This window comes from Mustela nivalis (assembly GCF_964662115.1).
Source record: "Mustela nivalis genome assembly, chromosome: 7".
Lineage (NCBI taxonomy): Eukaryota > Metazoa > Chordata > Mammalia > Carnivora > Mustelidae > Mustela > Mustela nivalis.
This window is the reverse complement of record NC_139026.1, coordinates 65,842,829-65,860,441: the sequence shown is the minus strand read 5'-3', so window position 1 is coordinate 65,860,441 and position 17,613 is coordinate 65,842,829. Positions and strand designations below refer to the sequence as shown.

Below are 17,613 nucleotides of genomic sequence, written 5' to 3'. Positions count from 1 at the left end.
TGCCAGGAGCTCTTTTTCTTTTCAGCCCCCTCTCCCCTATTCCCCACCCCTCCACTGAAGGCCTGAGTTTGTATGTGCTGTGGAGATCTGTGCTGTGGAGATAGACGATGCACCACATTTTTGTCACAGTGCTTGAAACTTCCCATTGTGGCCCACTTCTCACAGCCAGTCCCATCTCCCCTTTAGGCTAGTTGTGTTGCCTGAATCTGAGGACAAGTCTGTTCCTTTTTCCATTTAGCTTCGTTGGCACAGAAGTCACCTAGAGGAAACATGAGTTACTGTAAGGATCTATTTAGTAATGCCCTAGCCTGTACCTGTTCAGTTTGAGGCCCTATTCAGCTCAGTTTCTGAGAGAATGGAGACCATATCTCTCTTCTAAGAGCTCTTTCAGAGCCTTTTTCAGTTCCCCTCAGAACTTTAGTAACTTTCATTTGGGAATGAATTACTATGAACTGTTGCTTTTCTCAAAAATAATTAACACTCTGAGCACTATGAACTGTTTGCTTTTAGTTGGTGAGTGAGGGGGGATTAAAGTGCCCCATAACTGGGTATGTGCAAAGCTATAATAAGCTTCTATCAAGTCATAGCTTCCTTTTAACCAAGCTTACTGCTCCTCACCAAACCCAAGTTATCTGAGTCTTTCATTTAATCACATTCCCTAACGAGGATTCATCTGAGAAGAAAAGGGGTGAAGGATGATGATGTGTTTGTGAGGTGCAGAAGAGAGTCTGCTCTTTCATTCCATGTAGCTCGAGAGTCATCTCCCTCAGTGATGTGGTCTGGTAGCGCACATTGCAACGAGAATGTACTTGGCGAAATTATACTTGAGATTATTTTTCTTAATTCTCAGATTTCTGCACTGAGTGGCCAGCTGCTCTGGACAGTGATGAAAAATGTGAGAAGCATTTTCCCATTGAAGTGGACACAACTGATTATGTTTCAGCAGGACCATCTATCCGAAACCCCAAAGCACGAGTAATAACCTTGAGGGTAAGGAATATTTTTCTAAAAATAAGAATTATTATAATACATTAATTCAAAATAACATTTTGTATATAGAAAACTGATACTGTAGAAAATTTGGAAAACAGTGAAAATTTTAAAGTATTAAATAAAATTGCCTCTAATTCTACTACTTATAAATAACCTTGACTACTGGAATTCATTTTAGTATATATATAGTCAACCTTTGTGTATGTTAATAGGATGATACTATATTTGATTAGTTATCTGCTCTTTTTTATTTAACAATGTGAATTAAAATTTTTCCAAGGTTATTAAACATTCTTTAATTTTTTTATTGAAGTATAGTTGACATACATTATTATATTAATACCAGGTGTACAAGCTAGTAATGACTATATACTCACTATGATAAGTGCAGTTACCATCTGTTAGCATACAAAGTTATCACTCTTTAATATTATTTTTTTATTTTATTTTTAAGTTATCTCCATACCCAAGGTGGGGCTTGAACTCAAAACCTCACATCCTCCACTGACTGAGCCAGCCAAATGCCCCTCTTTAATATATTATTAATGGCTACATAGAATAACGTAAATCAGGGTCTTTTCTATGCTAAGAGAGTGTTTGAGGCTGAACACTTATATATAATAAGAGACCAAAATCTGAATATTTGGGCTTTTTGTTTACTCTTTCAGAGATTTCTTAGGAAATGAGTGATAAATAAGAGTGGTTTTAATTCTCCTTTTTAAATATCTATACCTTATTTTTATCTTTTCTTTTTGTCTTTTTCATTAGGTGAAACTTCTAAAATAATGTTTATGTAGTCCTTTATGCTGTTCTATACAATGGATGTGCCTCTGGCTTTTAGCTTCTAAGTATACACTGGTATTCAGTTTGAGATAATAGCCTCTATTACGTTAACGATGTGTCCTAGTCCTATAGCATTTTTGAAATGATCTCCTTTGAATTAATGTAGTAATGAATTATATGGTTGTATTTACACTTACTGAAGTGTTCTGAACCCTGATTATTTCATAGTACATCATTCTTTTGCCTTCCTATGGATCTGCTCTGTTAGCATTTTCTTTAGGATCGTTTGTTGCTTGGAGAAACATTAAATCCCTGCTCCTACCCATCAGAGCATGTCACATACTATTGCAGTTCCAAGTGTCTTGCTGTACTAACTTCCAAGTTAGTATTTGAAACCACTGTTTTCTCCGGTAAGAGTCTTGATCCACATGGCATAGCTTTCTCACACAGCAGTCACAGAGCAGTTACCTGATGGGTTTTTGTTATTTGTTTTTTTGTTTTTAACTAAAAAAAATTTAGATTTATGGAAAACTTTCAAGGATAGTTCACAGAATCCTCCTATATTTCACACCAAATTTCTTATGTTGTTAACATTTTTACTATTGTGGTACATTTATTACAATGAGCCAATATTGATACATTATTAATTAAAGTTCATACTTTATTCAGATTTTCTTTTTAAAGATTTTATTTCTTTATTTGAGAAACAGCACTCATGAGACAGAACATGAGTTGGAGGGCATGGGAGAGGGAGAGGCAGGCTTGCCGCTGAGCAGGAAGCCCTGTTGACACCAGGCTCTGTCTCAGGACCCTAGGATCATGCTCTGAGCCAAAGGCAGATGCTTAACAGACTGAGCCACCCAGGTGCCCCTATTCAGATTTCTTTAGGCACCTCTTGACTGTGGTGGTTTCTCAGAATTTACTTGTTTTTAGTGACCTTGACAGTTTTGAGAAGTACTAGTTATGTATTTTGTGGAATGTACTTCATTTTAGATTTGTTTGATTTTCTTCTCATGCTTAGACTGGTATGTATTTTTGGGGAGGAAAACCTCACCAGTAAAGTGCCATTTCGTCATATTATAGCAAAGGTAGAGACTCCTTTTTTTTTTTTTTTTTTACACTCAAAAAATTAGATTTTGTACTCCATGTAGTTTTTATTTTAAATCAGAACAGCCCATGTTTGGGGTGCCTAAGTGGCTCAGACAGTTAAGCGGCTACCTTTGGCCAGGGTCATGATCACAGGGTTCTGGGATCAAGACCTACTTTGGGCTCCTTGCTCAGCTGGGAGCCTGCTTCTCCCTCTACCCCTCCCCCTGCTCATGTGTGCTCTCTCTCTCCCTCCCTCCCCTTCTCTCTTTGTCTCTTTGACAAATAAATAAAATCTTTTTAAAAAATGAAAAAGAAAGGGCTCGTGGGTGGCTCAGTGGGTTAAAGCCTCTGCCTTTGGCTCAGGTCATGATGCCAGGGTCCTGGGTTCGAGCCCCATATCAGGCTCTGCTCAGCGGAGAGCCTGCTTCCCCCTCTCTCTCTGCCTGCTTCTCTGCCTACTTGTGATCTCTGTTTGTCAAATAAAATCTTAAAAAAAAAATGAAAAAGAACATTCCATGTGGACTGCAAAAATATGTTGACAGTCTTGCAACCATTTTTACACTATAAGGTAACAAGTAGATAAACTTTAATTTCTAGAAATATTATTAGAGGTACATCCATGTTTGATTTGTAATTTTCTTTCTTTGAAAGGTTTTGGTATCAGGATTGTGCCTTCTTTATGAAATAAATTTACAAAGCTCGTCAGCCTTTTTTCCCCCCTAGAATAGTTTAAATATCATAGCATTACATTTATATGTTTGGAGAAATTGAAAATATTAAAATCACATAAGACAATACATGTTTACTGTATAAATTTTAGAAAATCTAGATAAAGGGGGGGAAACCTTAAAATTATGCTTGGCCAACATTCCCCAGGTTAATATAAATTGCCTAAGGAGTAAGGCGCCTGGCTGGTTCAGTCAGAGGAGCATGTGACTCTGGATCTCAGGGATGTGAGTTTGAGCCCCACGTTCGGTATAGAGATTACCTAAAAATGTTTTTAAAAATTTTTTTAAAAAGTACCTAGGGGTAATTAATACCTGATATTTTTTTAATAATTTAGTAAATGTTGCCTCTTTTTAATAATAATGATGATAATAACAACCAGCTGTTGTCAAGCTCCATGTTAAGTGATTTAAAAAATCTCTGAACTCAGAATCAGGAAATCTAGAATTTTGCCTTACTTTTTGTGGGCCTTAATCTTCAGTACCAGAATAGACATCCGGTTCCCTACTTGTTCTGTTTGTTTATTTTATTTTACATAAAAATAATCCGACTGCATTATTTGAAGTATCCCACAAGATACCACTTACCTATCAGGCCGCCATCCACTTTAGTCTCCTTTTTTAAAAATATTTTTTTTAAAGATTTTATTTATTTATTTATTTGACAGAGATATAGAGAGAGAGATCACAAGTAGGCAGAGAGGCAGGCAGAGAGAAAAGGGGAAGCAGGCTCCCCGCTGAGTGGAGAGCCCAAAGTGGGGCTTGATCCCAGGACCCTGAGATCATGACCTGAGCCAAAAGCAGAGGCCCAACCCACTGAGCCACCCAGGGGCCTCCTGTCTCCTTTTTGTGTTATACCACCATGTGAAACCTTCATCACTTCTTTGTGTTCTTTTCCTAACTCACATCTGCCCTTCTCGGACTCTTCACTCTACCCACTGACAGTTAAAGCTCAGTGGTGGTGTCCTGAATGGTATCATGTAGTTCAAGGGTAAAAGTAGGTAAAACAGTAGGACTAAAGCATGTGCATTCCTGTATGACTTATTTTTTTATTTTATTTATTTTGGGGGGGGAGAACATGAGAGAGAACCTGAGTTCTCTTCGGGGGTATAGGGAGGGAGGGAGAGAGAATGCCATGCAGTCTTCTTGCCCAGTGCAGAGCCCATTGTGGGGCTTGATCTCACAACCCCAAGATCATGACCAAAATCAAGAGTCAGATATTTAACCAGGTGTCGCCTGGCATGATTTAAAGTAATATTGTGAAGCCAGTCAAATAGTATAAAGTACTATATTAAGAGATACTCGGGGCCACTGGGTGGCTCAGTGGTTAAAGCCTTTGCCTTCAGCTTAGGTCATGATCTCAGGGTCCTGGGATCGGGTCCCGCATCGGGCTCTCTGCTCAGTGGGGAGCTTGCTTCCCCCTCTCCCTCTGCCTGCTTCTCTGCCTACTTGTGATCTCTCTTCTGTCAAATAAATAAATAAAATCTTTAAAGAAAAAAAAGATACTCAAATTTTTAAATTCAGAGAAAGAAAGATGGTATCATATTTTTCTTGATAGTCATAAAGGTAGTGCTGAATTAAAAACAATATTTGGGGGCGCCTGGGTGGCTCAGTGGGTTAAGCCGCTGCCTTCAGCTCAGGTCATGATCTCAGGGTCCTGGGATCGAGTCCCGCATCGGGCTCTCTGCTCAGCGGGGAGCCTGCTTCCCCCCTCCCTCTGCCTGCTTCTCTGCCTACTTGTGATCTCTCTCACTCTGTCAAATAAATAAATAAAATCTTAAAAAAAAACAAAAAAAAAACAATATTTGTGTAGGACTTTTCTTTAAAAATGGCTTTCTTCTATTTATTCTCATTTATTCATGACAAAAATCCTGTGAGTACTTTGTTTTGTAAATGAGGAAACAGTAAGATCAAGTGATTTAAGGTCACTTAGCAAATAAAGTTGCAAATCTAGAAATCAAACCCAGGTCTTGTCTTTTGTATATAACTATAGTTCTTTAACTGACGTACTATGCTTCTAAATAGAGAAGGTACTTCACACAATTAGGTTTATTTCTCAATTTATGTAACTCTTAAATATGGGCATTTGAAAGTATATACATAAAACCATGATCTCCTATGATGTGAAATGTCAGTGTTGTTTTGGGGGATAATGTTAATACAGTATTGATGCTTTAAAATGTAGCAAAAGAAAAGTCCAAGCATTCTTTGGAATTTTGGAAAAAGAATGGTAATGATTGCTGCTCAATTTCAGAGTCAGACTGTTCATCTAGTTTAATGACTACAATTTTGCAGTGCCTTTGAGTGCTAGCAGGTGGCATGAGTGTACCACATGGCTCTAAAATATTTTGAGTTTCTGGCATAAACGCTGTATAATTTTTGAACATTCAAAGTGTTAATGTGAATGTTAGTTTTAAAGCAGTTACAATAATCTGCATTGGTGCCATTTTTTTTTTACTACTTCTTACATAAAAAGCTAGAACACTTAAACTTTTTAAATTGTAAATTTTTAAATTTATTGTTGAAAATGATTACATTGAAGGGAGTTTTAAAAGGAAAAAAATCATTCCATTCTCTTATTCTAACGTAAAAACTATTCTTTGTACTGTATCTGTATGCATGCATATGTACAAGTATGTTAATAATTAGGGGTACATTCATTTCACTATTTCCTTTTAAGTAATTCTTATCGTTAATAATCAGAATTATATTTCTTATACCTCAAGCTGATAAACTGGTTGTTGATACGTATTTTTTCCAGGGTACTGTGGTAATTTGCACTGCCTGCACATAGGACCATTCTGTTAGGTTGATATTTAATAGTCAATGTTTTTCCTGCATTTATTCTTTAAAAGTATATTTTTATTTATTTATTTCCTATATTTTCTTAGTTCAAATAAAAATTCACAGTGCTTAAAAAAAACATGTATCCTTTCTTTTTTTCATTTATGTGTTCATTCAACAAATACATGTCATATGTTCTTTAAGTGCTAGGCCATCACCAAAAATGGGACTGATACCGTTCTTACCCTGGAGAGTTTGCAGGCTAGTGGGAAAAATGGAAAAATAAATAAGCTCTTCTGCTATAAAGGCTTGAGGGAAGTGCAGGGTTATTGAAGCTAACGAGAAGTAGATGTGATTGTAAAATCTTATTGAGCCTTTTTTTCTCTTCATATAGTTATGGATTTTTCTTATTCTTAATGCCGTCCATGGAAAAACAGTGTGTGGCTTACCTTACTTAACTGTATTCTCATATCTAACCTATTTTTCTATGTCAAGTCTAGTTTTCTTTTAGATACCTTCAATCCATGCCATAATTCTCTCCAAATTAAAAACTGTTCATGTAGTCCAGTGTTTCCCAAAATATGTTTTAAGGAAGACTAATTCCATGAACTGTCCCTTGAAAAATAGAATATGAGGTCAGATAAATCTGGAAATTGTTACATAAGAACCCTGCGTCTTGAAATTTCAGAATGCTCATTAGCATATTACCACTTCTAAGAAGTCCTTCTATAAAGAATCCAGTTTAACTCTGTATTATCTGAATATATTCAACAAAAATAGCCTTTTTAGAGAAATAATTCTTTTTTTTTTAATATTTTATTTATTTATTTAACAGCCAGAGAACACAAGTAGGCAGAGAGGCAGGCAGAGAGAGAGGAGGAAGCAGGCTCCCTGCTGAGCAGAGAGCCCGATGTGGGGCTCGATCCCAGGACCCTGGGATCATGACCTGAGCAGAAGGCAGAGGCTTTAACCCACTGAGCCACCCAGGCGCCCCGAGAAATAATTCTACTTAACAGCCTCTGGGACTAGTATTAACATTTTGAGAAATGTTGAGCTGAATTTCAAATGTCTTGATCCTTCATGAATGCTCTATACCATCTTCCATGAGATACCTGTACCTTTTAAAATAAATACCCCTAAGCAAGTTGCAATGATAAAAGTCTCATAATTGCGTGGTAGAAATATCTTAAAGCATTTTTGTTTTATCCCAGTATTCTTATATTCCAGCTTTACTAATACTAATTGAGTTTAATTCTTAGTGCTACTCATAAGCTGTAATATCATTTATTTAAGAGACTTATTGGTTTTAACAGGAAAGGTGCTAATGCCCAGAACTTTCAACTCAAAACAGTTTCCTCCTCCTCCTTTTTTTTTTTTCCCCATGAGTAAGATCAGGCTTCATAATGCATGCCGTTTGCTAACTCTACATAGACAACAGTACAGGTTGCAAAAGTTTCTTTTTGGTTAGTTTAACATTAAATGATATTGTTACTGGGTTTTGGGGTTTTCTTTTCACTAAACAAAGTATCTGAAATAATTCTTTTCAAATAATTTTTTCTTGTATTTTTAATGTTAAACTTTCCAGTTTGAATTTAGATGATCATGCAAAGAAGAAACTCATTAAACTTGTGGAAGAGCGATGCTGCAAGACTACAGATGTACTTACCATCAAAACAGACAGGTAAAGAAAACTTCAGCCAATTGGTCATTGTCGCTCTCGGCCCGCAAGAACGACTCGGAGACTCACGTAGCGGCGAACCTTCTTCTTTAATCGCTTTTTTTTTCCTCCCTCTTTTACCCTCGGCGCATGCGTTTTTATACAGGCAGTGTTACCCAATCACAATGCAGTGCTCATGCACCTCCTGCCAGAGTGGACCTAAATGAACAGCCAATCATATTCAGTCCCTTACGGCTCTTAGAGTAGGCCTCCTGTACCGGCTCCCGACATCTCCCCCTTTTTTATTTATTTATAATGGCTGAGATCGTGCCTGTCTTAGGTTGCCAATCCTCAGCACACATGCTTACCCGTCATCGGGTACTCTCCCTGGTCGAAGAGCCCCTGTCTTAGGTTGCTATGGTGTGGGATCAGTCTTACCCGTCTTTGACTACCGATCTAGCATACTTAGCCATATCTGGGGGGAGGTACCAGCTTCAGGAGCCATCATGGCTTGAACCATGAGGTGTTATTGTCATTGATTGCGACGGACACAGCCACACACCCAACGTAACATTAGTATGTTAGCTGTGATTAAGAGAACAGCCATGGCACCAAGTCCGGCCCACTGTTTGAGGAACGAAACAGATTGCTGTAACATTTTTTCCACTCACTAACAGGTGCAATAGTTACTTTGGTAGAATATGGATATAATTTGAGCTCGTAATTGCTTAGTTAAATTTTGAAATTGACGGTTCCAGGTACCATTAAGCATTCTTCCCAATTGTCTAGAGAGGTTAGTTGCTAAGGATAAGTTGTTATGAGCTATAGGGGTGATACAAAGTCCGGCCATATTATGTATGCATCCTAATTGACACAATTGACTCTAGGATATCAAGTTGTTCCTGTACAAGATCAACCCTTTGATTTACAATAAGGATCCCAGCATGCAAATGTCCGTTAATTTGTTCTTGCGTAGCCAATGCTTCAGCGACCATTCCTGTGACGTTGTTGAGCATGGCGGCTGTCTGTACCGAGGTTGTCAACGCTACCGCGGCAGCAGTAGCAGCGGCGGCGGATGCGATAGCTGCAATAATGGCTGCTGTTATTCCAAAGTCTTGTTTATGTCGAAGCAGCACCGGCAGGTTGTCGGGGTTCACAAGAGAGACTAGATGATGTCATCCACAGGATCCATGGGCTCCATGGCCACCAATCTCGTGAGCCTCTCTGGCACCCAGATGGGTGATGGCGCATCCTGTGGGAAAACACAAAGAGATCCTCGGTGCCATCGAAGCACCGGGTCTGGGCCTTTCCATAGGCCCGTAAGTATATCTTTCCATTTTACCATTGCTTGCGTATGCTTTTGTTGCCCCCAGTGTCGCTCTGCTGCAGAGAGACCATCTTGATCTAGCGTTAAAAAATTTAAAATAAAATTTACAAGGTTTGTGAGGTCATTAGGTGTTGAGTAGCTCTCCCCTATTCCCCCTTTTTTAATTTTTTGTAGGGTAGTTTTCCATGTTAGGTGTGCTCGTTCTACAATTCCTTGACCTAGGGGATTATATGGTATGCCAGTGCTGTGTTGGATATTATAGCATGCTAGAAAATTTTTAAAGGTATTTGAGGTATAGGCCGGGGCATTATCTGTTTTCAGACTTTTAGGTATTCCCCAGCACGCAAAGCTGCGTAGGCAGTGGCTCATTACATTTTTTACATTTTCACCCCTTAAAGGGGTAGCCATGATGATTCCGGAGCAAGTATCAATGGTAAGGTGTAAGTATTGTTGTTGACCAAACGAGGGCACATGAGTTACATCCATTTGCCAAAGATGGTTGGGCATAAGGCCTTTAGGGTTTACACCCAAGGAAGGCGTCGGAAGATGAACACAACAGTTGCCACAGCTTTTTACAATGTCACGGGCCTCTGCTCTTGATATATTGAATCTTGTTTTTAGCGGTAATGAATTCACATGCCATTTCCTGTGATAATCTTTTGCTTCTTCTATTGCTCCACAGAATTCAAACCTTGCATTATTATCAGCTATTCTATTTCCAGATGCTACTGGTCCAGGTAGCTCAGAATGAGCCCTTACATGCCCAATATAAAAGGGGGCTGGCCTTGCCAGCACCGTTTCTTGGAGGTTTTTTAGTAGGGAGGCGATAGGTGATTGGCTTGCTGAAAAAATTGCTGTCTCTATCTGCCTAACGGCTAGTACTGCATACTTACTATCTGAATATATATTGATGTTTTGATTGTGAAACCTTTGTAGAACCAGCATAATGATTAATAGTTCTGTTCGCTGTGCCGATTCACCTGGTACTACCGCTGTTATGACTTTTCCCTCAACCACATAAGCGCCTGTTCCTTTCTTACTGGCATCAGTGAATATAGTGATGGCATTGGCCAAGGGCTCTGATTTGCAAATTTTTGGCCAGATAAGATGTGTATCTTTACAGAACTCAATCAATGGATGTGATGGATAATGATTGTCAAATGATATGGGATAGGATGTCGCCAGGATGGACCACTCATCTATAGTGTTCACAAGGGTGGATAGCTGGCTCTTGTCATAGGGGACTATGCATGAGTCGGGTAGCTTCCCGAGAACTCGTATGCCAGTCTTGATAACTTTGCCTGCCGTTATTGCCACAGCAATGGGATAAGGGGTGATGATTCGGGCAAGACTATTATGTAAATACACCCACTGAAGAGGCCCACCTTGCCATAGTACTCCTGTGGGTGAACCTGGGGATGGTACAACAACGGCATAAATTGGTTTGTCTAGATCGCACCTATCTGCTGTAGTCGAAGCCAATCTTTCCTCAACCAATTGTAGTGCCTTTATAGCCTCGGGCGTGAGCGCCCGTGGAGAGTCCAATTTGGAGTCTCCTGGCAAAATATCAAATAATGGTTTTAATTCTGCATTTGTCAGTTTCAGATAGGGACGAATCCAATTGATATCCCCCAGGAGTTTTTGGAAATCATTTAAGGTCTTTAAATGATCTCTGCGAATTTGAACCTTTTGCGGCTTTACTGTGGAGTCAGTGAGTTGTAGGCCCAGATAGTCCTTTAAATTTGCTGTTTGTATTTTCTCAGAAGCAACAATTAGCCCCCACATCGCTAACTGTTGCTGCAGAAAGGTGAATGCTGAGGTGAGAACCGATGTATTGCTATGACAGATTAGGATATCATCCATATAATGGTAGCAGCAAACATCTGAGAACTTATTCCGTACTGGCAAAAGAGCCTTGCCCACATAGAGCTGACACATAGTGGGACTATTAGCCATACCCTGAGGGAGCACTGTCCATTCATACCGTTGGTCAGGCTCGGAATGATTAACAGCTGGCAAGGTAAAAGCAAACCTCTTCATGTCGTCCGGATGGATCGGGATAGAGAAAAAGCAATCTTTAATATCTATAACAATAGAAGGCCAATCTCTGGGCAGGGCAGTAACAACGGGGAGACCCAGCTGAACAGGCCCCATTATTTGCATCTGATCATTTATCTGTCTCAGATCATGTAATAATCTCCATTTTCCTGACTTTTTCTTTACCACAAATATAGGGGTGTTCCATGGGGATCTTGATTCACGTAAATGCCCTGCCTCAACTTGCTCTCTAACTAATTGTCTAGCAGCCCTCAGTTTTTCTGTAGTTAACGGCCACTGAGGCACCCACCGTGGAGTACTTTCCTTCCAATCTATTTTTATTGCCTCAGTGGCCGCTGGGGAAAACCCTGACCTCCCATGGGTGTTGGGTTAGGGGTCCCTTGCCCCTTGGGCCCGAGACCTTGGCCTGGAACATATCCCATGGCTTTCATCATGTTTCTTGCATTTTCACTATAATGATTCTCAGTAGTTAATACTATATTCATTTGCTCTAACACATCTCGTCCCCAAAGGGTTACAGGGAGAGAACAAACATATGGCTGAAAGACTCCTTTATGACCCTCATCATCTTCCCAATCTAAAGATGCTGCGCTGACATCTGGGCTGTGAGCAATTCCTAGTCCTCTTAATGTTTGATTGGCCTTGACAAGGGGCCATTGCTTTGGCCAATCAGCTAAATTTATAATACTTTTGTCTGCCCCTGTATCTAACAGCCCCCAGAAGGGTTTTCCTCTTATTTTTAAGACTGTCATGGGCCTGTTGCTCATATCCATAGTCAGACACATCAAGTCATTTCCTGTTGATCCAAGCCCTCCATCTCGCAACCTTCCTGTAGACTTATATCTGTCATGGTGGCTGGGCAGGATTAGGAGTTGAGCAATCCTATCCCCAGGGTTGATAATGGTGATGCCTCTTGGAGAGGAAACTAACATTTTTACTTCCCCTGAAAAATCTGGGTCAATAACCCCTGGGTGGATAACGAGACCTCTAAGAGTGGTGGAACTTCTACCCAGAAGTAATCCCACAGTACCCTCTGGCGGGCCCCCATGGAAATCCGAGGGCACCGCCTGCACACCCATTTCAGGGGTTAAGACCATTCGGGTGGTGGCACGCAGGTCAAGTCCGGCTGAGCCTGTGGTGGCTCTTCTGGGTCTGCAGGGGGAAACATCTGTCTCGCCTTCTGCGGCAGCGCCATGACCGCCCCGTACATTTCGTTCGGGCCCCGGGGGGAAAGGCCCTGCTTCCCGTTTTTTGAACTCCCCCAATTATTTGGTGGCAGCCGATTTCCGTCCATATCAGTGACTGAGCGGCAATCGCTAGCCCAGTGATTCCCCTTTCTACATCTGGGGCATAGCTGTGGTTTCGGTCCTCCATAACCTTTATTTGGATGCGCCTCTTCCACCTTCACAAATTGGACTGGTTGACTCTGTCTTCCTCCTCGTGCCTGGCTGTTGCGCTGTGGGCAGTCCTTTTTCATATGACCTTCTTGCCCACATAAGAAACACCCTTTGGTCCTAGCCCCATTTGCCCCTTGCAACGCTTGTGCAAAAGCAGCAGCCATGACCTGGCCCTGAACTAGAGGTCCTGTGATATCCCTGCAGACCTTGATAAGACCTGACAAGTCTTTCGCTTTCCAGGGTCTAATGGCTTCTCGGCACCATTTGTTGGCATTTTCAAAAGCCAATTGTTTAACTAGGGGCATAGCCTGGTCTACGTCCCCAAACATCCTACCAGTGGTTTGTATCAACCTGTCCACAAAATCTGCATAGGGCTCATTCGGCCCTTGTAGCACTTTGGATAACTGTCCTTGCAAATCTCCAGCACCCCTTAACGTCTTCCATGCCCTCAAAGCTGCGGTTGCTATCTGGTGATATACCCCTGGCGGATAATTACTTTGTGCCTGTGACCCAAAATATTGTCCCGCACCTGTTAACATGTCTAGGTTCCACTGTGGGTTACCTGCTGCTGCATTTCTTCGCGCCGTGTCCTGGCAATTGTCCTGATTCTGAATCTTCCATTCTAAATATTGCCCACCAGATAAAACTGCTCTAGCCAAGTTACTCCAGTCTTCAGGAGTGAGGTAAAGGCTACCTAGTGTTTCAACCAAAGAAACCGTAAAAGCAGCCTGAGGCCCATAGGACATAACTGCTTCCTTCAGCTGCTTTACGAGTTTAAAATCTAGGGGCTGATGATATCTTTGCTGATGTTGATCTTCCATGACGGGGAAAAACCCTTTTTCTGGCCCTAATACTTCTCTCCAATTCTGTGCGGTGCAGCTCGCACAATAGCAGGCCTTGGCGCAGCAAGGTTTATACGGAGGAGGCCCCTCGTAAGGTGGCGCTGTTGGGGCTGGGCGCGTGGGCATAGGATCTAAGTTATCTACCACTTCCGTCTCTGTTTGTAACTGCGCCATAGCTCCTTCTTTCACTTTTAATTTCAGCTGCGCCATAACTTCCCCCTGCATTTTGAGCTGCGCCATAGCCTTTTTTAGTTCCTCCTCCTTTTTTGCAAGCTCTCTTTTCATTTCTTCCACTCTCTGATCATCGGAGGGACCCCCTCCCGTCACTTTTCTCTTATCACCCAGACGGGCGTTTTCCTCGTCTGAGGTTTCTTCTGAGCTTTCACTTTCAGAACTGGAATCTCTCCAGGATCCTTTGCAAGACTCCTCTTTTACCTGTTCTAAGATCTCTCCTCCCTGTAGAACCGCCTTGCATATGGGTTCGCGGGATGATTGTAAGCAGACCTTCACTAAGGACCAAACAGCGAGAGTTCCCGGCGTAGTGCGCGGGTCGCGCCTGAGGTCCTCCCCTAGATATTCCCATTGGGGAATATTAAGCAATCCCTCCTCTAAGAACCACGGAGCGGTTTGACCCACTTCTTTTAGAAATAAGCGAGCCTTCTTATTTTTCAAAGGGGTCCCATTTGCTTTAAGAATGTCAGTTAGCGGCCCCAGCATTTTATATGCAGCCATCTCGTTTCCCATCCCGGAAAGCTTTCTACGCTCGTCCTCGACTTGAGGAACTTTCCCTGTCACTAGACAGAAATAGGTGCACTCTTTACCTGATCGTCGCCGACTCCGTGCGTCTCTCACGATGAGAATCCCGGGTTTCAGCACCACCTGTCGCTCTCGGCCCGCAAGAACGACTCGGAGACTCACGTAGCGGCGAACCTTCTTCTTTAATCGCTTTTTTTTTCCTCCCTCTTTTACCCTCGGCGCATGCGTTTTTATATAGGCAGTGTTACCCAATCACAATGCAGTGCTCATGCACCTCCTGCCAGAGTGGACCTAAATGAACAGCCAATCATATTCAGTCCCTTACGGCTCTTAGAGTAGGCCTCCTGTACCGGCTCCCGACAGTCATTGTGTTGTTTTATTGGTCATTGTGTTGTTTTATTATCTTCCAGTCTTCTGGCAGTCCTTTCCTTAAGAAATGACATTGAAAATCAGGGTATACATAAACAATGAATTCTGGTACACTGAAAAGAAATTAAAACAATAAAAAAAAATCGGGGTAGCCTTATACATCAACATAAACTAACGTATTAGGTCAGTGAAGTTGTCCCATTCATGTGTTTATTTATTTTATTTTTTTCTTAAAGATTTTATTTATTTGACAGAGAGAGACACAGTGAGAGAGGGAACACAAGCAGGGGGAGTGGAAGAGGGAGAAGCAGGCTTCCCACCAAGTAGGGAGCCCGATGCAGGGCTCCATCCTAGGACCCTGGGATCATCACCTGAGCCAAAGGCAAACACTTAACAACTGAGCCACCCAGCCACCTACATTTCATGTGTTTAATATCTTCACACTAGTCTACTGTTGCTGTCCTCTTTATGGACATGGAGAAGCTTGCCTAACTGCCTAGTTAAATTATTATTGTTATTTTTCAGTCTGGATTCTAATACATCCATGTGAATAAGACTCAGGGAAGATGTTAGAAGAGAATAAAAGTGATTTGCTAGTGATTAAGGTTTAAACTGATTTTTACAAAGTCAAAGATCTTTCAGTTCAAAATTTAAATGATTAAATACAGAAATTTAATTTACCCAGGCAATTTTGTAAATATGAATTTTAGTGAATTTGCTTCATAAAAACAGTATTAAATTTACCTCCTATGAATTTATAAATTGTGTTATTTGAGGTGAAGAAGGGTTATTGGTATGTTTTTACAAAAGGGTTATTTTATTTCTGTTTCTGGAAGGCGGGGAAGGGTAGAAGGAAAGGGGGAGAGAGAGAATCTTAAACAGGCTCCATGCCCACCACCGAGCCCAACACGGGGCATGATCTTGTGACCCCAAGATCGTGACCTGAGCAAAATCAAGAGTCAGACACTTAACTGACTGAGCCCCCAGGTGCCCCAGGATTATTTTATTTTTATCTTACCATATTTGGCTGTTTCTGAATTATGTCAAAATATAAAGACCTGCCTTTAGAGAAAAGCAAGTGGGCAGATATCTTCTCTCCCTTCCCATTCTAGTTTCAAAGCTCTTGGAAGTCATTTAAGTTTTATGTCCTCCTTCTTAATGGTGAGAAGAAGTAGTATGGCATATATAAATGAAGGCAATAATGTGGGGTGGAAAAAACTTGGGAACCCTGGTTTTAGAGTATTATAGTATGGGGGAAAATAGATTTGAGATATATTAGTAATATTCTTTTTTACTGTCTTTAGAAAATGTAAAATAAGGTTGAGTTTTTAGTTTGTACAGCTTAAAAAATTACTTTTAAAGTGTTGCTCTTTGAAATTCTGTAAGTATCTGACAGAGTTTTTCCCTAAGTTTTCCAGTGTTGGTGGGTGTGTGTGTGTGTTTATGGTAGCAACTATTTAGAGAACTATTAAACCTAAATATATAGAATAAACAGAGTACTGTTAAAGTGACTTGTCATGTGATGGGTTTTGTTTTTTTTTTTAAGATTTTATTTATTTAATTGACAGAAAGAGGGAGAGAGTGAGTCCAAGCAGGGGGAGCAGCAGGCAGAGGGAGAAGCAGGCTCCCCACTGAGCAGAGTCCAACATGGGACTCCATCCCAGGACCCTGGGATCATGACCTGAGCCAAAGGCAGATGCTTAACTTACTGAGCCACCCATGTGCTCCTGTCAAATGATGATTTTATTTTATATTTCAAGAAATTGGAATTAATGATTTCTAAAAGCTTAATTTGTTATCTCCTATATATATAGAAGTTTTATGTAGTATTTGGTCATTAATTCTATTTTTTTTTTTTTAAGATTTTATTTATTTATTTGAGAGAGAGTGGTTGACAGAGAGCATGAACAGTAGGGAGGGGAGCAGCAGAGGCAGAGAGATAAGCAGGCTCCCTGCCGAGCAAGGAGCCCAATGTGGGACTCGATCCCAGAACCCTGGGATCATGACCTGAGCCGAAGACAGCTGCTTAACCAACTGAGCCACCCAGGCGTCCCCATTAATTCTATTTTAAATACAACAACTTCAGTATAGCATTGAATAGTGTAGCTCATTTTTTTAAAACTTGGCTCTGGAGAAATCAAAATGAACGTTTTGATTAGCCACTGTCTTTAATCTATCTCTGTTTTTAAAATGAACTCTGTAGATACAATCACACTGTCCAGCAGACTCTTAGCCCCAAGATTGTGAAGCGCACTTAGATTGGACACAGTCATATTAAAAAATAGTGTAAAACTATTATCAGATACAAATAACTCCCATTAGTGATGAAAACAAAGAGAAATAAAAGGTAGGATATTCCCTGAATATAGAGAATACCTGAATCTAAGTTATCCTTTGTATTTAGTGTTTGTATATTTTGCAAATTATTTTATGTACTGAATTTTTAAAATTTTGACTTCTTCTGTCTCTTTCTCTTACAGGTGCCCTTTAAAGAGACAGTATTATGATTATGCACTCTATCTGCTAACAGTTTTATACCATGAGTCTTGGGTAAGTGATTGTGTGTGAATGTTTAATAATTTTGTCAGGATAATTTAGATGGTGTTAACATTTCAAAACAGTCTGTGACAATTAGTCAGTTGAGGATTTAATGAACCACTAAACTACAGATGAAATGTTATAAATAATTTCTACTGACATTGAAATTGAGGACCTTGAAATAGATTATGCAGTCCATCTCAGTTCCATCTTACAGAAATCAGATGACCAAATACTAAATGCCTTTAAAATTCAGAGTTTCTGTCTTCGTTTAGAAGATCTGAATTTTTTTTTT

The 17,613-nt window shown here is 40.5% G+C and overlaps 1 protein-coding gene across 1 annotated transcript in view; it reads left to right on the top strand.

The window, feature by feature from the left end:
• Nucleotides 1-17,613, top strand: part of LOC309868508 (small ribosomal subunit protein mS35-like) — a 47,689-nt gene that overhangs the window by 7,879 nt on the left and 22,197 nt on the right. The window contains exons 3-5 of the mRNA XM_082738432.1: nucleotides 851-990; nucleotides 7,946-8,055; nucleotides 17,261-17,330. Coding sequence (XP_082594558.1) covers nucleotides 851-990; nucleotides 7,946-8,055; nucleotides 17,261-17,330 — 320 coding nt within the window. The remainder of the gene's footprint in view (nucleotides 1-850; nucleotides 991-7,945; nucleotides 8,056-17,260; nucleotides 17,331-17,613) is intronic.